We start from the raw sequence: 22,088 nt of genomic DNA, 5'->3' as shown, positions 1-22,088 counted from the left end.
GCACTAGTGGCCGATCCACCTTTCACTGTTTTTCACCATGATAAGGTGGTTCTGCGTACCCATCCAAAGTTTCTCCCTAAGGTGGTGTCTGACTTTCACCTTAACCAGTCCATTGTCTTACCTGTTTTTTTCCTGAAGCCTCATTCTCATCCAGGTGAACAGGCTTTTCATACCTTGGACTGTAAACATGCTTTGGCTTACTATCTCGAACGCACTAAGCCTCACAGATCATCTCCTCAACTTTTTTTTGTCTTTTGACCCTAACAAGATGGGTCATCCTGTTTCTAAACGTACTTTATCCAATTGGCTTGCTGCTTGCGTTTCATTCTGTTATGCTCAGTCGGATCTGACACTGGAAGGTTCTGTTACGGGCCACAAAGTTAGAGCTATGGCAGCGTCTGTAGCTTTCCTCCGCTCCACTTCCATTGAGGAAATCTGCAAGGCTGCTACTTGGTCCTCAGTTCATACTTTCACATCTCACTATTGTCTGGATTCATTCTCCAGACGGGATGGACACTTCGGCCAATCTGTTTTACAAAATTTATTTTCCTAATGGCCAACCTTCCCTCCATCCCTCTTTTTGTTAGCTTGGAAGTCACCCATCAGTCAAGAATATGCACATAAGCACATAAGCAATGCCTCTGCCGGGTCAGACCTGAGGTCCATCGTGCCCAGCAGTCCGCTCACGCGGCGGCCCAACAGGTCCAGAACCTGTGTAATAATCCTCTATCTATACCCCTCTATCCCCTTTTCCAACAGGAAATTGTCCAATCCTTTCTTAAACCCCAGTACCGTACTCTGCCCTATTACATCTTCTGGAAGCGCATTCCAGGTGTCCACCACCCGCTGAGTAAAGAAAAACTTCCTAGCATTTGTTTTGAATCTATCCCCTTCTAATTTTTCCGAATGCCCTCTTGTTCTTTTATGTTTTGAAAGTTTGAAGAATCTGTCTCTTTCCACTTTCTCTATGCCCTTCATGATCTTGTAGGTCTCTATCATGTCTCCTCTGAGTCTCCGCTTTTCCAGGGAGAAGAGCTCCAGCTTCTCCAATCTTTCAGTGTATGAAAGGTTTTCCATGCCCTTAATCATTCGTGTCGCTCTCCTCTGGACCCTCTCAAGTATTGCCATATCCTTCTTAAGGTGCGGTGACCAATACTGAACACAGTACTCCAGGTGCGGGCGCACCATTGCCCGATACAACGGCAGGATGACTTCTTTTGTTCTGGTCGTAATACCATTTTTAATAATACCCAACATTCTGTTCGCCTTCTTCGCGGCTGCTGCGCATTGCGTCGTTGACTTCATTGTTGTATCCACCAGTACACCCAAATCTCTTTCAAGGTTACTTCCCTCTAATACTAATCCCCCCATTTGCTGCCTGCTTGTCCTGGGATAAAGCAAAGTTACTTACCGTAACAGGTGTTATCCAGGGACAGTAGGCAGATATTCTTGCGTCCCTCCCACCTCCCCGGGTTGGCTTCTTAGCTGGCTTATCCTAACTGGGGACCGCGCGCCTCCGTTGGGCGGGAAGGCACTCGCGCACGCGTGGTGCGGCCTAGCTAGAACTTTCTAAGTTCTTAGAGTGCAATCACTCTAAAATTGTCCGTACCGGGGCTCCGTCGGTGCCGTCACCCATCAGTCAAGAATATCTGCCTGCTATCCCTGGATAACACCTGTTACGGTAAGTAACTGTGCTTTATCCAGGGACAGCAGGCATATATTCTCACAACCCGCCCTCCTCCCTGAGGTTGGCTTCTTTGCTGGTTATGTGAACTGGAGACCACGAGGAGGGGATGCGCCCTCTAGTGGAGCAGGAAGGCACACATGCGTGGTGCAGCACAGCAAACTTGAATCTTCAATCAAGTTTGCTTGAAAAGCTGTCCGCGTCGGGGCTCCGTAGATGACGTCACCCACATGTGAGAATATATGCCTGCTGTCCCTGGATAACACCTGTTACGGTAAGTAACTGTGCTTTATGTCCGGGCCTCGCACCGGGTTCAAGCACTGCACTAAGTATAACAGTGTTATCTCTATCACCGATCCTCATTGTTGGTGTGTGGAGTGCCTGGGTGCGGAGCACCGTGCTGAGTCGTGTCCGCGTTGTGCGACTTTGCAACCACGGGCTCTTCGGAGGGTGGCCAATATTCTTCAACTTTTTGGCCCGATGGATCCTTAGGGACTGGCGTCAAAATCCTCGGTCTCGAAATCCCCTCGACCTCCAAGGCTCTAGCCTTGGGTAAGTCTCCTCTTTCCTCCACAGGTGTGCCGGCAAAGAAGCCTACCTCTGAGTCTCATGCAAGTGCCGCCTAATCGGCATCTTCAAGACCTCATTCTAAGCGTGGCTCCTCCCATAGGGAATACTCTTCCTCGAGGTCGCTCCCGAAGGAGCGCACTGCTGCACCTGTGACCCCACATCCTTTGGTCTCGGTGCCTATGTTTGAGGACATGCTTAAGGCTAACCTTAACTCACAGCTTTCCTCGGTGGTGAGCCAACTGGTCCCGTCCTCGATGTCTCTGACCTTGGTCTCGACCAAGCCACGATATGACCAGCCTGAGTGTCCTTCTCTTGTGTCTCGGGGCTGTGCCCGCAAGACTTGCAAGATTCCCTCGAGCAATTCTTTGTCTCCGGAGTCAGGGCCTGTGACTTTCCAGGGGCCCATGACAGGGACCCGCTTCTCATCCGCTACTTTGCCGAGGTTTGCCCCTCCTAAAAAGCTGCGGGCTTCTCTGCCCCTTTGGGGCAGGTCTCCAACCATAAAACCTTCCAGGCACACCCTTGTTCTTGAATTGGACTCTACTGTGCAGTCCCCCTCGAAGCGGATGACCGCCTCTCTGGGGTCTTCTTCGAAACCGGTGGAGGAATTTTCTTTTGTCCCATCTTCAGGGCTCCACAAGATGGTTCCTCAGACTCTGGGGTCCTCCCCGACCCACCTTATGCAGGGTCATTCTTAGACGCCCCCGAGGCGCTTTAGTTGAGCCTCCTCGATTTCCCATTCACGGGACTCCGAGGCTCTGGCATGCTATTTGAGGGAAATTTCTCCCTCGTTTTCTGCTGCCCCAAGATCTCGCTCGGGATCTCCTCAGGAGTCTTCTTGAAACTCCTCCTTCACTTGTTTCATCTCTGACATGGGCAGGGCCTTGAACCTGGACCTTCAGTCTGAGTCAAGTTTCAAGTTTTATTCAATATTTGATTAATCGCCTATCGTAACTACTAAGCGATTTACATTTACAGAAAATACATAATAAAAATTAACAATAATATAATAAAATCTAAAAATCATTTTAAAACAAACTAGACAAATTTGGACAGGAAACATTGGGAAAGAGGGGGAAGAAATACAATTTATAATAGGAAAGGAGGGATCAATAAGGGTAAATACACAGAATGGATGGGGAAACAAAATATATATAGCTGACTGAAGTGAAAGGGAGTTGTAAAGAGTTATATCCAGGAATTCCTGGTGGAAATGGGTGTTGCTCTTCCGCCCCTTGAGGCGCTGCGCTTGCCATTGCACCAGGTTCTCCAGCAAACATATCTCCGGAACCTGGAGACCCCTTATGCGGTCCCGGCTATTCCCTCCAAATCGGAGTCCCGTTAACTGGACGATTCCGGTCAGGGGTTCGAAAGTTCTCAGCTTTCTCACCAATCCTTGGTGGTTGAATCTTCTTTGTAGAAATCCAACCCCTTAAAAGTATATGCAGCCGTCCCTCCAGGCCGGGAGGGACGTACGATGGACAAGTTTGGTCGCCGTTTTTATCAAAACTCAATGATGGCGAACCGTGTCCTCGACTATAACCATCTTCATGTCCTATCTCCGGTTCTGTATGGAAGCCCTCCACTCGTTCCAGGTAGACATGCTGGAGTCTCGTCGTCAGGAGTTTAGTCTCCTCGAGGAGATTCTCTCCCAGCTCCGTGTCTATATGTTTCAGGCGGCCTATGACACCTTCGAGTTGTCCTCGACGGTCACGGCTTTTGCAATCGCCATGTATCACCTCGCTTGGCTCAGAATTGTGGATATGGACCCGAATCTCCAGGATCATCTAGCCAATCTCCCTTGTGTGGGTAATGAGCTATTTGATGATTCCATAGAGGTGGCTACTAAGCGCATCTTGGAACACGAAAGGTCCTTTGCCTCTCTGGTGCGACTTAAGCCGAAGACCCCTCTGGCTTGGCAATACAAAATCCCTCTCCGGAGGTATCCGCAAAAATCTAATCCTGCTTTCTCTCGGCCTCCTTCAAAGCGGCCTCAACAACCGCAGCAACGGCAAACTAAGGCCCAGCCGCCGGCTTCGGCAAAGCCTGGGCCGTCTTTTTGACAATTCCGGTATGAGCCTTCGGGCTCCCTTCCTTCTGGAGACTTCTCCCCTCCCCATCGGGGGGCGTCTCCATCATTTCTACTCGCAGAGGGAAAATCTTACCACCGACAGTTGGATGCTTTCTATCATCTGGGATCCGCCATAACATTTTCCTTCTTGTGGTCTACATTTAGGGCAGGCACAATTGTCTGGTGGACAAGTTGAGGAGTCTTTTGCAGCCTCACGAGTGGTCCATCCATTCCTTGACTCTGCGTCAGGTGTTTGCTCGTTGGGGGACTCTGGATGTCTATCTGTTCTCATCCCCCCTCAATCACCAGTTGCCCCGCTTCTGCTCCTGGGTTTACACCCCTCTCAGGCTCAAGGCGGATGCTTTTCTGCTGGATTGGATGGACCTGTTTCTGTATGCGTTCTCTCTGATTCTGAAGACTCTCGTCAGGCTCAAATCCACGCGTGCCACCATGATTCTGATAGCTCCTCGGTGGCCCCTCCAGCCATGGTTCTCCCTTCTGTTACAACTCGGTTCCAGGGAGCCCCTTCTTCTGCCTGTTTTTCCTTCTCTGCTTATGCAGAGTCAAGGTTCTCTTCTTCATCCCAACCTACAGTCTCTGCAATTGACGGTTTGGTTCCTTGAGACTTAATGTCCTCGTTCCAGTTCTCCCAACCTGTGCTGGATGTCCTGAAGGCATCTTGGAAGGAGTCCACTCGCCAATGTTATCTTCAGAAGTGGACCTGCTTTTCTTCCTGGTGTGCTACTCGACAGCTGTAGCCGATCTCTGCCTCCTTGTCTGCTGTCCTGGATTATCTGTTGCACTTGTCTGACACTGGACTCAAGTACTCTTCGGTTCGAGTCCACCGTAGTGCCATTACTGCTTTTCATCAGCCGATTGACGGGAAGCCTATCTCAGTTCATCCTGTGGTTTCCCGCTTTAGGAAAGGCCTTTTCCACATTCATCCGTCCTTTAAACCTCCTCCTGTGGTTTGGGATCTTAACGTGGTCCTTGTTCGTTTGATGAAACCCCCGTTCGAGCCACTAGCACGGGCTCACTTGAAGTATCTTACTTGGAAGGTTGTGTTTCTTATCGCTCTCACTTCTGCCCGTCAGGTCAGTGAGCTTCAAGCCTTGGTAGCGGACCCGCCTTTCACTGTCTTCCATCATGATAAGGTGGTTCTCCATACCCATCCTAAGTTCTTGCCTAAGGTTGTCTCTGAGTTTCACATCAACCAATCCATTTTTCTTCCTGTGTTTTTCCCAAAGCCCCATTCTCACCCCGGAGAAGTGGCCCTGCATTCTCTTGATTGTAAGCGTGTGCTGGCCTTCTACTTGAAGCGCACTACTCCTCATCGTTCGGCTCCCCAGCTGTTCCTCTCTTTCGATCCTAATCGCTTGGGTCGCTCTGTCTCTAAGCAGACCATTTCTAACTGGTTGGCCGTATGTATTTCTGTTACACTCAGGCTGGTCTCTCCCTGCCGGGTCGAGTCGCAGGCCAAAAAGTTAGAGCGATGGGGACGTCTGTTGCTTTCCTCCGCTCAACTTCCATTGAGGAAATCTGTAAGGCTGCCACTTGGTCCTCGGTTCATACATTCACCTCTCACTACTGTCTGGATGCTTTCTCCAGGCGTGACGGCCATTTTGGCCAGTCCGTTTTGCAACATCTATTCTCCTAATTTGCCAACTCTCCCTCATCCTATTCTGGCTAGCTTGGAGGTCTCCCACATGTTGAGAATATGCTGCCTGCTTGTCCTGGAATAAAGCACAGTACTTTCCGTAACAGGTGTTATCCAGGGACAGCTAGCAGATATTCTCGCAAACTACCCACCTCCCTGTGGTTGGCTTCTTTGCTAGCTATCTGAACTGAGGCCACGCTGAAGAGACGCATGCTCTAGGTCGGGCGGGAGGGGCACGCGTGGGCCAATCGCAAGCTTGAAGGTCTTCAAGCAAGTTTGCTTGCGAAAAACGTCCGCTAGGGGGCTCCATCGGTGACGTCACCCACATGTTGAGAATATCTGCCTGTGGTCCCAGGATAACACCTGTTACAGTAAGTAAATGTGCTGAATGGTCCAGTTTATGGAATCCTGTAGATTACAGGACTAGAAACATGGATTCACTAGAGGTAGGTCTTGTCAGAGAAATCTGATTAATTTCTTTGACTGGGTTGGATGGAGTCGGTCCAGAGGAAGGCTACTAAAATGGTGTGTGGTTTTCGTGATAAGGCATATGGGGACAGACTTAAAGATCACAATCTTTATACTTTGGAGGAAAGGCGGGGGAGAGGGGAGATATGATAGACATTTAAATACCTACATTATATAAATGTGAATGAGTCGAGTCTTATTTAAGAACAAGAACATAAGTATTGCTGCTGCTGGGTCAGACCAGTGGTCCCTCATGCCCAGCAGTCCGCTCACGTGGAAACTCTGCAATGAGAGGGCATAGGATGATGTTAAGAGGTGATAGGCTCTGGAGTAATCTGAGGAAATACTTTTTTGCAGAAAGGGTGGTAGATGGCGTGGAACAGTGGAAGAGGTGGTGGAAACAGAGATTGTGTCTGAATTCAAAAGGGCCTGGGATAGACATGTGAGATCTCTCAGAGTAGGTGATTATGGTTACTGTGGATGGGCAGACTAGATGGGCCTTTTGGTCTTTATCTTCCGTCATGTTTCTATGTTTCTAAGTCTTTTCTGACAATGCCACAGCATTGGCCTATGTCAAGAGGCAAGGAGGCACCAAGAGCACTCCCTTGAAACTGGAAGGCCACTTAAACTGTTTCAGTGGGCAGAAGCTCTTAGCCACTCATGTGGTAGGGTAAACAATGTTCAGGCCAACTACATGAGTCAGCAGACCCTGGACTCTGGAGAATGGATTCAGTCACAAAGAGCATTTGACACTATGCTGCATCGATGTGGACGTCCTGCATCGATGTGGATGTCCAGCATTCTATCTAATTGCGACGGTGACCAACAAAAAGGCTGAGGTTTTTAGCCAGATTACAAGCCCGGAAGCACCATCATGGACGCATTAGTACAGAGGAGGCCGGATGCAGGTGTGCTGTATGTGTTTCCTCTTTGGCTGATGATAGGCTGGGTTATTCGAAGGATAGTGACTTAACCAGGTCTCGTGAACCTGGTCGCTTCAGATTGACTGTGGCGGCCATGGTATGCAGATCTAATGCAGCTGAAGAGGGACAGGAGCTTCAGGCTTACTCTTCATTTGACTCTTCTTTCACAGGGCCTGATTGCCCTGGAGAGTCTGAGCGGCATTAAAGTTGAGGGGCTATTAGGATATGGTTATTGTGATTCTTCTAATTTCCAAGAAACGAATAACTGTTACTGCCTATGTAAAGGCTTGGAAGCTGTTTTGTGGCTGGTGTGACAATAGAAGTGTGGAACCCTTCCAAGCACCAGTGGCAGTATGACTGATGTTCCTTCAGGATGGCCTAGAAAAGGGGCTAGCAGTCTCCTCTTAAGGTACAGCTCATAGATCTTGTGTGCTTTCAAGCACAAGTAAATGTTTCCTTTTTGTGTATTCTTTATTATTGTGCTATTCGATTTACTTTGGTACAAACTAAGGGACTGAGGTAGGAGGTGAAGCCGAAGAAAATTATTGCCATCTTCTGAAAGACAAACTGTTTTGAGGGTGACTACCCACTAATTCAACTGATGTGCCTCTACAAGAAAAAAGATTGCCAAGGTAAAAACCTAATCTTTGGGATGTTGAGCATAATTTTTGCTTGGTTTGTCAAGCTCAATATTGCCTCTTCATATTGAGCGCAATTCCTTATCTTGGTGAAGGTCGAAGTCAATTGCTGGATTGGCGGATACAGCTTCTTCTCTGGGTGTAGTGCTAACATTTTTTTAAAAAATTAGGATGTCAAGTATTTTTCTGGTTCTGATTGTGAAGCACTTCTCTGTCTTAGAATGAGCAGCTCATCTTCATCTCTGTCAGTGGAAGCAGCTCTTATTGCTGAATGTAGAGCGCAATTCCATCACTGTAGGAAGAATGCCACTTCATCTGTGTGTGTGTTGCTCAGCTTAATCTCTGCATGTCCAGCACTGCCTTCCTGCTTAAGTTCTACTTTCCCTCTAGATGTAGAGCACAGATCCCTCTTGGTATGTGGAGCATAACTTCTTGCATGTGGAGTCCAGAGTCACTTCCATATGTTGTGCACAATTTCATTGCTGCTTGTGAATCTTGGCATCTCATGCTCAGCCTTTCTTGGCCTATAGTACACACCTTCATATCTGTGTACAATCTGCATTCCTCTATAGGCAAAGCACAGCTTCATATATCTATGAACATAGCTTTGTGGTTGGGAGTGCCGCTTCATTGCGTTATGGAGAGCATGTACCATCTTTAACTTGAAGATGGTTTCATCTTTGATGTTGGGTGTAGCATTTTTCTGCTGAGGTCTTGCATCTTCTCTCAGGTTGGGAATCCTCTTTTAGCTCTTTCTCTAATGGAGGGGCATGTCTTCATACCTGGTGCGGGGTTCAGCTCTAGTTTAGAATATAAAACACAACTCGGGCTCGGTCTGCTGAGTGCAGCTCAGCTCTGTGTAGGTGTATGGTTCCATTGCTGAGAGTAGGCCGAGACTTCTCTACAGGTAATAGTTTGCCCTGTTGCTAATATTGTTTCTGCTCTTGCAATATTGGATTTGGAGTTCAGTTTCATAGCGATTGATGGTTCATATCTCTTCGCTTGAGCTTGGGCTTCACTTCATTGCTCAGTTGTGGCTCGCTGGTTCCTTTCTGTAGCTATCATGCTGCTATTTGGCTGATTACCCACAGCTATGTGGTCAGCTTCTTTCTGTTCTAAACTTTAGTCCTCAAATATGGACAAAGGATATCTTCCTTCAGAACATGCAGCCACTAGTTTCACTAGTTCTCAACCTTGAGTGGTGGCTAGGTTGCTAGCCTACTTTGTGACATTGGCTTCTCTTCTTAACATTCACTATCTCACCCTAATGAGGACTGCTTTGCTACATCCCACAAGTCTGGATTCATCTGCTGATGAAGGAAAAATTCTTACCTGATGATGATTTTCTTTTTTAGTCACAGCAGATGAATCAAGAGTTACTCCCTCTCTTATTTAATTTTCTTCCTTAGGTGTTTGGCCTTCTGGCAGCGTCAGGTTCAGATTCATATCTAGTACTTGTGAGGAAGCAGTTCTGCTTCTATCATTTTCATTAATTGTCCTTTTGATTAGCGATACTGGCTGAACAAGGAACATAACATACTGTGTGATAGAGTTCAGTTTAGTGCCTTTTATCTCTACCTGCTGGTAGATGGTCTCTGCTGTGACTAAAGGAAAGGAAATTAATAGGTAAAGACATTTTTCCTCTTGTACATTTTTCTGCTGTCCATACTAACATTTTAAAATGTTAGTTGCACCTGATCTACACAAAACTGCACATTCAGTGCAAAAAAGTTATAGAAATATTCAAGCGAGAGCCAAGTCTTGACTCCACAGTTTACTATGAGATCAGATTTGAAGACTATCTTTTGGTTTCCAAAAATTGCCATAAAGACCTTTAAGGTAAACAGACCATTTTGCCCAGTTTTCTATGAGATCCAAAACCCAAGGAGTAGCAATATTCCATGCTACTGATCCAGGGCAAGTAGTGGCTTCCCCCATGTCTTTCTCAATAAGACTGTGGATGTTTCCTCCAAGAACTTGTCCAAACCTTTCTTAAAACCAGCTATCCACTGTTATCACAACCTCTGGCAATGGGTTCCAGAGCTTAACTATTCTCTGAGTGAAAAAAAATTTCCTCTTATTGGTTTTACAAGTATTTCCCTATAACTTCATCACCATTTTCATCGCCACCAACTTAATGTGGATTACACAAAGGACCTTTCCCAGAGGCACCTAGTCTTCTCCTTCCTCACATTTGTTTTGTTTAGTTGCAGCTTCTCTCCAATAATCCTGTTCTTCCTTCTGCTTAGTTGGCTACTTTGACACCTGTATTTGGAGGCTGTCTTTAATTCTGATTGTTCATGAAGGGCCAGGGTGGGGAGTTCTGAAGTGGATATGACCTTTGTATAGTTTTCTGCCCATCTTTATCCCCTGACCTCCATTTCACTGAAGCAGCCAAATAGCCAAAAATGTCCAAGCATCTGTGCTCAATTCAGATAATTTGAGATTTTAAATTATTGCCAAACAGTTGGGAATGTGTATGTGCAAGTGGGCATTGCTCGTCTCCTTTGGATATTAGGCACTGTTATGACAACATTATGGGAAGAGGAAAGTTTCATGTCCCCCAGACATGGCTTTTCCTGGTTTGAAGTTCATCCTCTTGTTAGAGAATAAAAATTCTGCACTGGCAAAGCACCAACGTCTCTGCTGTTTGTGTGCAGTCACTTCCCTCTTGAGCTAAGTATTTCTGAAGCAAAACAGATATGGAGTGTGACTCCATAATTTATTGTCCAAAGGCTTAGGGTAGACTCCACAACTAAGAACTCTTCATCCCTTATTAGTGAGTGAAGTGATTTTTCTCTGGTTCTGCCAGTTTCCAGATCTCCCATAGAAACAATGATGGCAGATAAAGGCCAAATAGCCCATCTATTAGTCTACTGAGTCTTCAGCCCATCTAGTAGTCTTCTAGGTCCTGGTCATCACCAGCTGCTCTGGCTACCACTGGTCGCTTGCCCTTGGCCATGCTCTGGCCACACAAGTTAAGGTTTACTGGATGTTAGGCGCAAGCCAGCATGCATCCCCCCCCCCCCCTGGTCAGCATGGGAATTCTTTTTGCTAATAACTCCTCACTAGTCTTTCTGGGCTCAGAGGTCTTGTGGGAAAGGATCCTATTAAAGTGAAGTGATCTTTCTCATCTTTTGTTCATCCCACACAAAATCTGTGATGAATCATCTGGTTTTACAGTGCACTCCAGAGTCGGACTAGATCCCCTCTTCTTTAGGTGGGTTTTCTACAGCAGTGTTTTTCAACTGCTGTTCCGCGGCACACTAGTGTGCCGTGAGATGTTGCCTGGTGTGCCGTACGGTCAGGGCCGCCATCAGGGCAGTACCACCAGTCCTGCATTCAGGGGCCCGGAGCTGACAGGGAGCCCGGGCTCCCCCAGGGTCCTAGGCCACAGTCTAGGGAGAGGGGCGGTCCGCCCCACGTGGACAGGAGAGAGCTGGACGGGGGACCCGCGGAGTTCAATACATCTCGAGCCGCGAGGCTCGTCTTCTGTTCCTGCCTGCCCTGCAGCTAACATATAGCCGATCGCAAGCGTTCCCCGATGTCAGCGCTGACTTCGGAGGGAGGGCTTAAGCAAAGCCTGCCCTCCGACGTCAGCGCTGACGTCGGAGAATACTTCCGTTCGGCTATTTGTGCGCGGCAGGGCAGGCAGGAAGCAGAAGACAAGCCTCGCGGCTTGAGCTTCGTTTTGCTGAGAAAGTTGCAAAGATGGGCTGGGAGGCAAACATGGAACACAAAAGGGGGGAGGGAGTGTGTTTTGGACACAAGGCATGAACTTGGGAGAGAGGAAGGGAGGGAAAGAGATGCTGAGGTGGGGGAGGGAATGGGTTTTTGGACACAGAAGGCATGGACTTGGGAGAGAGGAAGGGAGGGAAAGAGATGCTGAGGTGGGGGAGGGAATGCGTTTTTGGACACAGAAGAAATAGACTTGGGAGAAAAGAAGGGAGGGAAAGAGATGCTGAGGTGGGGGAGGGAATGAGTGTTTGGACACAGAAGGCATGGATTTTGGAGAGAGGAAGGGAGGGAAAGAGATGGTTGTGTACACGGGGAATAGAAGAAAGAATTTTTGGTCATAGGGAGGGAGTGAGGTACAGATAGTAGCATACCAGGGTGGGGGGGGCGGTCTGCCCCACCCCGGGTTTACGTCCCAAGGGGGTGCACAGCTGGCCACCCTCCAGTGTTGTCCCTAGGCCGGCAAACTGTGGCTCTTTAGCCACTTGAGTGCCACCGCCGCCATCGGGAACAGGCCGGCGCCAAGTTCTCCCTGCTTTTCCCTGTGGGGCCGGCCAACTCTCGCCACTCGCGTCAATTCTGACGTCGGAGAGGACGTTCTGGGCCAGCCAATCGCTGCCTGGCTGGCCTAGAACGTCCTCTCCGACGTTAGAATTGACGACGGGTGGCGAGAGTTGGTCGGCCCTGCGGGGAAGAGAAGCAGGGAGAACTTGGCGCCGGCCTGTTCCCGATGGCGGCGGTGGCACTCAAGTGAATTACTTTATATATAGTCAATATAGGCACAGAGTTAAATTTTTTAACATTTTCTAATGGTGGTGTGCCTCGTGATTTTTTTCATGAAACAAGTGTGCCTTTGCCCAAAAAAGGTTGAAAAACACTGTTCTACAGCATTGTCATGTGAAAAGGCTATGCAAAGGAGACTTTCCAGTTTGACCTTATGGGAAGAGCCTATATCCAGAAGGTTCTCTTGTATTGCTCCTCTGTCTCCCCTGCCGGGTGATTTCGGTGATGGGCGTATATACCCCATCACATAGCGGTATATCACATTGTGAATAAATTCTCTAAAGTCCCAAAGGTAGGCTTTGTACCCCTTTTATATATATACACTAACACATTCCTAAATTATAGTGTAGTGGAGGCAGCAGGGACAGGGAGATGTGAAGATGGAAGGAAAAATAGATGCAGAATGGCTCAGCAAGATGATGAAAATGTCCAAGTGGCCTAGTCAAACCAGCCTGAAAACTTGATTGATTCTGCTAATAGGTAAAGCTGCACCATCCTTTGCAGAGTGGATAAACTTACTCTAAATGGCTCATAGCTACTATTACTGCAGAAGGGGGTTCCAGAATATTGAGTCAAGGGATGTGAAAACTTAGGCACTTCAGACTTCATTTTTTCATGTTGATAGCTTTGTGTAAATCAGTGAAACTCCTAGTTTAATACATTTTGAATTGCATTTTTAGACAGCAATGTGAAGTATACAAGGGTGTGAAGAATTCTGCAAGACAATGTACTGTAGTTCTGTGTAGATAGTTAAGGATTAGGATGGTAGTCATAATTTCTTGTGGTTTTAAAATTAGGTGACTTATTTTATTAACAGCTGTTAACTATATATACTTTTATTTGGCAGAAAACTTCAAGCAACTTTGTACTCATGAGAAGGGTTTTGGTTACAAAGGTTCTTGTTTCCACAGAGTAATCAAGGATTTTATGTGCCAGGTAAGGAAGTATGGGGTGACTTGGCAATCCTCTGCCAGCTATAGTGTACTAGTACTGATATAATTTTGGTTATCCCAGGACAAGCAGGCAGCATATTCTCAACAGGTGAGTGACATCACCGACGGAGCCCCGCATCGGACAGCCTCACAAGCAGATTTACTTGAAGATCTTTGTAAGAGCTTACGAGTGCTGCACTGCGCATGCGCGAGTGCCTTCCCGCCTGAGTGGTACCTCAGTTCAACGTTTTCCATAGAGCCGAGAAGTCCTCTTCACTTCAGCTCTGCAGCTACTTCGTTGCCTTCTCGCATCACGGCTTTGTTGTTTTTCTCAGTCGCTGTGCCTGCGTGTCTTTTTTTTTTTTCTCCTTTTCTTTAACCCCAAAAAAATTTTATTTCTTTTTGGCCTGGCCGCTGAACCTCATTCTTTCGTCGGCCTTTCTTTTTTCTATATACCAGTTTCAAAAAGTGTAGCCAGTGCGGCAAGGTACTTTCACTCACCGACCCTCATCGTTGGTGCATCGCTTGCCTGGGTCCCGAACATTGCCTTAACATTTGTTTGTGCTGTGCTACCCTTCAACCTCGAGCCCTTTGCAGACGCCGTGCTAAAATTCTTGGTTGTGGAATCTTCATTAAAGAAAGCTCAACCATCTAAGCTCTACGCTGCGGTCCATCCAGGCAGAGAGGGCTGTACCATGGACAAGTTTGGCTATAGGCTATATCAAATTCTATGATGGCTAACAGAATTCTCAATGACAACTATACTTTCACTGCTTATTTTAATCACTTCCTCAAATTAATGCCTAAGTTCTACCCGGCTCTTGAGGAACAGTGTCTTCCAGAATTCAAACAGATTATTCAAACTCTGTCTCAACTTCGATTCTTCATGCTGCAAGCCACATATGATGCCTTTGAGCTCTCTTCCAGAATTTCTGCTTTTGCAGTAGCCATGCGTCGCCTCGCTTGGCTCCGCATTGTTGATATGGATCCCAATTTGCAGGACCGTTTAGCAAACTTGCCTTGCCAGGGAAATGAACTTTTTGATGATTCCATTGAAGCTGCTACAAAGCGCGCCTCTGAACATGAGCGCTCTTTTGCTTCCTTGATTCAGCCGAAGCCTAAGACTCCTGCTCGACCATACAAGCAGCCACCACGTCGTTATCCTCAAAAAACGATGCCAGCTTTCTCCAGGCCTCCGCCTAGACGACCGTCACAGCAACAACGACAGCAGAAAGCTCAGACTCCTGTTGCAGCTAAACCAGCTCAGTCTTTTTGACATTCCCAGTCTGAGCATACCAACCTCCCTCCATAAGACTTCTCTTCTGCCCATAGGAGTTCGCCTTCACCATTCTTAATCACCAGTGGGAGATGATCACCTCAGATCTCTGGGTTCTCACCATCCTTCGGAAGGGATACTCACTTCACTTTCTTCAAGTGCCTCCAGATCGCCCTCCAAGAGAGTGTCCTTCCAATTCGTCGCAACTTCCCTTCTTCAGGAAGCTCAGGCTCTTCTTCACCTTCGAGCTGTCAAGGAGGTTCCCTTGATCCAACGGGACATGGGCTTTTATTCCTGTTATTTTCTAGTCCCAAGAAGACAGGGGACTTGCGACTCATTCTGTACCTCAGGGCCTCAACCAATTTCTAGTCAAAGTTTTTTGGATGCTTTCTTTACCAACTTTGTATTCCCTGATGAATCAGGGAGACTGGCTATGCTCTCTGGATCTCAAAGAGGCTTACACTCATATCCTGATTCATCCAGCCTCTCGCAAGTATTTAAGATTTCGGGTGAGGAATCTTCATTTACAATGCAGAGTTCTTCCTTTCGGACTCGCCTCATCACCCAGAGTTTTCACGAAGTGTCTGGTGGTAGTGGCTGCAGCTCGCTGTACCCAGAATCTTCAAGTTTTTCCATACCTGGACGACTGGCTCATCAAAGCTCCCTCTCAACAAAGGGTTATTGCAGCGACCTGACAGACTATTATGTTCCTCCAATGTCTGGGGTTCGAAATCAACTTTCCAAAATCCCACTTGAACCCTTCTCAGTCTCTTCAGTTCATCGGGGCCATTCTGGACACTGTCTGGCTCAGAGCATTCCTGCCTCAACCACGCCAAGATGCTTTCATTCGCCTTTGTCATCTCGCATCAATTTCAGCGAGACAAATGATGATTCTCCTTAGTCACATGGCTTCTACAGTTCATGTGACTCCTTTTGCCAGACTTCACCTTCGCTTATCTCAGTGGACCCTGGCATCTCAGTGGCAACAAGCTACCGATCTACTTTCTCAACAAATTACAGTAACTCCTTTGTTGAGGCAGTCTCTCCACTGGTGGATGCTCTCTTCCAATCTTTCCAGAGGTTTGCTGTAACACACTCCCTCATCAGAAGGTTCTCACAACAGACTTGTCAACCTATGCATGGGGATCCCATCTAGACGGTCTCCGTACCCAAGGCCATTGGTCTCCCGCAGACCGTATTTGTCACATCAATCTGTTGGAACTTGGAGCGATTTTCAATGCTCTCAAAGCCTTTCAACATCTTCTTCACGACCAGGTAGTCCTTGTCCAAACAGACAACCAAGTCTCCATGTACTGCGTCAACAAACAGGGAGGTTCGGGATCTCACTCCCTTTGTCAAGAAGCTCTAAAGCTGTGGGATTGGGCAATCCATCAAAACATCTTTCTCAGAGCTGAGTCATCTTCTGCAACCTCACGAATGAACACTCAATTCCTCGCCTCTACGTCAGGTGTTTGCGCAATGGGGGACCCTCAGATAGACCTCTTTGTGTCTCCCCTCAACAACAAGCTGCCTCAGTTCTGCTCCCGGATATACTCTCCCAAGCGTCTCGAGGCAGATGCTTTCCTCCCGAACTGGACGGGTCAGTTTCTCTATGCCTTCCCTCCATTCCTTCTGATTCTCAAGTACTCTTGTCAAACTCAAGAAAGAATATGCCACCATGATTCTGATAGCTCCTCGGTGACCCAGACAACCGTGGTACTCCCTTCTACTTCAACTCAGCACCAGGGAGTCTCTGCTTCTACCAGTTTTTCCCTCTGCTTACTCAGTCGAGGGTCCTTACTTCATCCCAATCTGCCGTCTCTACACTTAACCGCTTGGTACCTTTCAACCTAACTGACTCTACAGTTTTCTCAATCTGTACAGGACATTTTGGTAGCTTCCAGAAAGCTGTCCACTAGGCAGTGTTACGATCAGAAATGGACTAGATTTTCTGCTTGGCTCCATTTGGCGAGAACACCAATGTGTACTTCCTTGGCTTCTGTTTTGGATTATTTACTTCACTTATCACAATTTGGACTCCAGTCTACATCTCAGAGTCCATCTCAGTGCGATTGCTGCTTTTCATCAGCCTCTTGATGGGAAACCTCTGTTTGCACACCCTGTGGTTTCCCGCTTTATGAAAAGACTTTTTAATGTTAATCCACCGCTCAAACCACCTCCAGTGGTCTGGGATCTCAATGTCGTCCTGGCTCAATTGATGAAGCCTCCATTTCAACCAATTGACAAGGCTCATCTCAAGCATCTTATTTGGAAAGTGGTGTTCCTGATTGCCCTCACGTCTGCTCGAAGAGTCAGTGAGCTACAAGCATTGGTTGCGTATCCACCTTTCAGTCTTCCACCATAACAAAGTGGTCCTCCATATTCATCCAAAATTCTTGCCTAAAGTTGTCTCAGAATTTCACATTAATCAATCTATTGTTCTTCCAGTATTTTTTCCAGAGCCTCATTCTCACCCTGGAGAAGTGGCACTCCATACTTTGGAATGTAAACGTGACTTGGCTTTCTACTTGCAATGCACTCAACCTCACAGAACAGCCCCACAACTTTTCATCTCCTTCGATCCAAATAAGTTGGGGCATCCTGTCTCGAAGCGAACCATACCCAACTGGATGGCTGCTTGCATCTCTTCTATGCTCAAGCTGGTCTCCCTCTGCAGGGTCGAGTCACGGGCCACAGAGTTCGAGCTATGGCGGCGTCTGTAGCTTTCCTCGGATCAACTCCTATTGAGGAAATCTGCAAGGCTGCCACTTGGTCCTCGGTTCATACATTCACCTCTCATTACTGTTTGGATATTTTCTCTAGAAGGGATGGCCATTTTGGCCAGTCTGTTTTACAAAATCTCTTTTCTTAACTTGCCAACTCTCCCTCCATCCCATCATGCTTAGCTTGGAGGTCACCCACCTGTTGAGAATATGCTGCCTGCTTTTCCTGGGATAAAGCACAGTTACTTACCGTAACAGTTGTTATCCAGGGACAGCAGACAGATATTCTCACAACCCACCCTCCTCCCCTGGTTGGCTTCTTAGCTAGTTATCTGAACTGAGGTACCTCACAGGAGATTCGGGCGGGAAGGCACTCGCAAGATCTTACAAAGATCTTCAAGCAAGTCTGCTTGCGAGGTTGTCCGCTGCGGGGATCCGTCGGTGACGTCACCCACCAGTTGAGAATATCTGCCTGCTGTCCCTGGATAACAACTGTTACGGTAAATAACTGCTTTATGGTGGCTCTTTTTTAAATTGGTTTTCCTCATTGTTGTGCAAACATTTTTTTAATCATTTAAGATAGTTTATGTAGTGACTTTTTAAGGATAAAGAAATTTAATGTTCAGTCCGAAAGACAGTACGTAGTACACTTTGATCTCTTGATGTTGCCCGGATTCAGAAATTCCATTTCTAATTTTTGAGCTACCTGTAATGCTAGAACGCTTTAATTGGAATAGTAGACTTGACCCTGTTTAGCTGTTAAAAATTATAATACCTAATATTAACTATAAGTAAGTCTGCTGTAGCTACGAAGTTAGTGCCAGTTATGTATCTGTTTTTTAAAATTTAATAAAGATACTTGGGGGGGGGGAGGAAGTGTATGGAAGCTGACCGTAAGAGCACTTAATGTGACATGATTTTTTTCTTGTACAGGGTGGAGATTTCACAAACCACAATGGAACTGGTGGCAAGTCAATTTATGGAGCAAAGTTTGCAGATGAGAATTTCACTTTGAAACATACTGGCCCTGGAATCCTGTCCATGGCAAATGCCGGCCCCAACACAAATGGTTCCCAGTTTTTTATTTGTACTGTACAAACCCCTTGGTAAGTAGACAGTATTGTATATATGGAAAAAATAGATCTTAATGTATATAAACTACAATAAGTGTTCATTCTCATTGATCAGTTTAGTTTGTGCGAATATGTTGGACTAGACCAGTGGTAGGCAAACTCATTAGTCAAAAGAGCCAAAGATCAGCAACGGTTAAGAGCCAAAAATCAGCAACGATTAAGATTTCTTTTGAGAGCCATACCCCGCACCCGCTTGTGCTATGACGGCTACGTCAACCCGACTGACACCCCGCTCACCTGCATGTAGTTGAAATCGATTCGTGGCAGAGCCTAGAGAATGACATGGGGAAAAAATTTGTCTCCATCCTGTCCCTGCGAGCTCAGTCCCCGTCCCCACAAACCATCTGATCCCATCCACACAAGCCTCAAATAGTTTTATACTGAACTTATATTAAAGTATAAAAGGAAATATTCTGTACAATTGTCAATTTATAAATCAGCGTCTTCTCCCCACTCTCTCTTCCCCATTTCTCTTCAGCGTCCTCAGCCCACTCTCTCTCCACTTCCCTTCAGCGCACACACATAGAAACAAGCAAGCAATTTTATGTCATTTTCATTCTATTCATTCATAGAAATTAAAGTCTAATGCCAGTCACATAATAAAACATGATTTTACAAAAATAATTCCCTGCACAGTCAAGCCTGCAAAGATTACTAGATGTATTTCAGCAGCTATCCTCCCTCCCTCCCTCTTCCCTTTGTGGCCAAGTCAAAATGGTCTACTAACAATAAAATTTAAAAAAAACACAAAGCACACTGTACACAGAGAAAATGTTAATTATCATTTATATTCCACGTATTTTCAAAGAGGTCAAGGCAGATGACTTTATGCAATGTCACCGCAGTAAGAACTATACAAAAATAGACAAATATATCCCCTCCCCTTTTAGTAAACCGCGATAGCGGTTTTTAGCACAGGAAGCTGCATTGAATGCCCTGCGCTGCTATCGATGCTCATAGGCTCCCTGCATAAAAACCGCTATTGCGGTTTAGTAAAAGGGGGCCATAGTGCAAAATACAGACAGCAGATATAAATTCTCAAAATGGACACATTTTGATCACTAAATTGAAAATAATTTTTCCTACCTTTGTCTGGTAATTTCATCAGTCTCTGGTTGCACTTTATTCTTCTGACTGTGCATCTAATATTTCTTCCCTTCTTTCAGCCTCCTGTATGCTTCCTCTCCTCCAGACCTCATTCCCTCCCCAAATTTTTTCTTTCTTTTACCCTGCCCCCTTCTTTTTTTTCGCTCTCGCTCTCCCCTGTCTTTCTCTCTCTGTGCCCTCCCCCAAGCCACTGCCATTGGGGAACAGGCCGTCACCGCCATTGGGGAACAGGCCACTGCCGAGTTCTGAGCTCTCCCTGCTTCCCTTCCCCATAAATAGGACGCTGAAGCGCCGGGCCGACCACCCTTCCCACCCCAACGTCAATTCTAACGTCTGAGAGGAAGTTCTGGGCCAGCCAGGCAGCGATTGGCTGGCCCAGAACTTCCTCTCCAATGTCAGAATTGAGGTTGGTCAGCCCGGCGCTTCAGCGTCCTCTTTACAAGGAAGGGAAGCAGGTTGGACACACCTGCTCTAGACAAGCCGCATTCAAGTGACTAAAGAGCCACGGTTTGCCAACCACTGGTCTAGACAAAAATATAGGAATTATGATTTGTAATTTTTAATCAAAAAAATAACCAACAAATATTCAGAATAAAGCTGCTAATAGTGGAAGGAAACAGGCTGAAAGGCAAATAACTAACATGGAGAAAAAGACCTCAGTGTTTCAAGAAAACAACCAAGAAACTATATGTTCAGTTATAAACTGCCATACAAAACACATCCCAGGTCAAAAAACTCCATGGAAAAGATTCATAAAGATACAGTTTAAAATACACAAGTTAAACTGCAAAAAAACAGCAAAAAACTGTAAAAACTTGCACATATCTCCCATTCATCTCCCACAAGCAGTGGAAATAAATATCCGTTGCTCCAATACGGAACCAGACACACTTTTCAAAGAATGAACTCAGTATTCTTTGAAAAGTGTGTCTGGTTCCGTATTGGAGCAACGGATATTTATTTCCACTGCTTGTGGGAGATGAATGGGAGATATGTGCAAGTTTTTATAGTTTTTTGCTGTTTTTTTGCAGTTTAACTTGTGTATTTTAAACTGTATCTTTATGAATCTTTTCCATGGAGTTTTTTGACCTGGGATGTGTTTTGTATGGCAGTTTATAACTGAACATATAGTTTCTTGGTTGTTTCCTTGAAACACTGAGGTCTTTTTCTCCATGTTAGTTAATTGCCTTTCAGCCTGTTTCCTTCCACTATTAGCAGCTTTATTCTGAATATTTGTTGGTTATTTTTTTTGAATATTCAGCTTGTATACTTTTTGATAAATTGTAATTTTTAATACTATATTGAAACTCTGATGACGATCTGCATGGTTTTTATGTAGCATCTTAAAGACAAAAGCTTTCTCTTGCATAAACAAGTTGTCCTTGTTCAAGAAACATATATGTTTAGGATCATAACTGTGCCAAGGACAAAAAATATATTTTGAAAACTTATGTATAAGTAATTAGAGATTTGTAACCTGCCATATTGGCAACAGATGTAAGTCCATCCATCTAACCATAGTAAGCCACCAGAGGAAAATCATACAATCTTTTTTTTTAGTGGAGGTTTTTTTTTTTTAATGGAAAGCCAAGTAACATCATTGAGGTTGAGTGAAACCCTAAAATTAAGGGGTTTCCATGTAAGCTATAACTTTCCTAAATTCAGCTCTGTATTCCACTAAATTGAGTTTTATAGATGGCTTTAATGCCTAGTTATCTTAACACTTTATTTCCCTTTTAGGTTGGATGGAAAGCATGTGGTGTTCGGCTGTGTTGTGGAAGGATTGGATATCGTCAAAAAAATGGAGACTTATGGATCAAGCAGTGGCAAGACTAGCAAAAAACTAGTCATTGCTAACTGTGGAGTACTGTAATGGCATTGTCTTAAGCACTGCAATCATTCCTTCTGTAGCTGGCAGAAAATAATAGTCTAATTCTAGTCTCCCTGAAATCTGTACTCCTCAGTTGCTGCTGTAATAGTAGCATTCTATGTTCTCTTCATATCCTTATGAGTCCATGCAGACTGCAGAGTTAAGTTTAAGATGAGAGAATAAAAATAATCCAACCATGGGCTGGTTTCTACCTTCTTTCATAATTGCACTTATCACTGGGTCCTGGTCAAGTAAAGCTTGACATATATCCAAACACACTTTATTTATACAAAGGAGCTTGATGGGATAAGATGACATACCAAGCTATTTATTTTGCCACTATAACACATACGAAAATGTAATAACACACATGAAAATAAGACCTACAAATTCTTCAGTAATGTATTAAAAAATGTTACAAAAATGCCCAAAGTGCAGACCACTTCTTTTCCCTGGCATCCTGATAATGTGCAGAACCTGATCTCTTTATAAATATTTGGGGACCTTGGGTCATTTTT

The 22,088-nt window shown here is 45.7% G+C and overlaps 1 protein-coding gene across 2 annotated transcripts in view; it reads left to right on the top strand.

The window, feature by feature from the left end:
* Window positions 1-21,770, top strand: part of LOC117362448 (peptidyl-prolyl cis-trans isomerase-like) — a 73,418-nt gene extending 51,648 nt beyond the window's left edge. For both annotated transcript variants that reach the window (XM_033948825.1, XM_033948827.1), the window contains exons 3-5: window positions 13,377-13,465; window positions 18,394-18,566; window positions 21,441-21,770. In XM_033948825.1, the coding sequence (XP_033804716.1) occupies window positions 13,377-13,465; window positions 18,394-18,566; window positions 21,441-21,573 (395 nt within the window). In that variant the 3' untranslated portion in view covers window positions 21,574-21,770. The remainder of the gene's footprint in view (window positions 1-13,376; window positions 13,466-18,393; window positions 18,567-21,440) is intronic.
* Window positions 21,771-22,088: the final 318 nt, after the last annotated feature.

This window comes from Geotrypetes seraphini, chromosome 6 (genome assembly GCF_902459505.1).
Source record: "Geotrypetes seraphini chromosome 6, aGeoSer1.1, whole genome shotgun sequence".
Classification (NCBI taxonomy): Eukaryota; Metazoa; Chordata; class Amphibia; order Gymnophiona; family Dermophiidae; genus Geotrypetes; species Geotrypetes seraphini.
The sequence above is the reverse complement of the archived record's forward strand: the minus strand, read 5'-3'. Positions and strand labels throughout refer to the sequence as shown.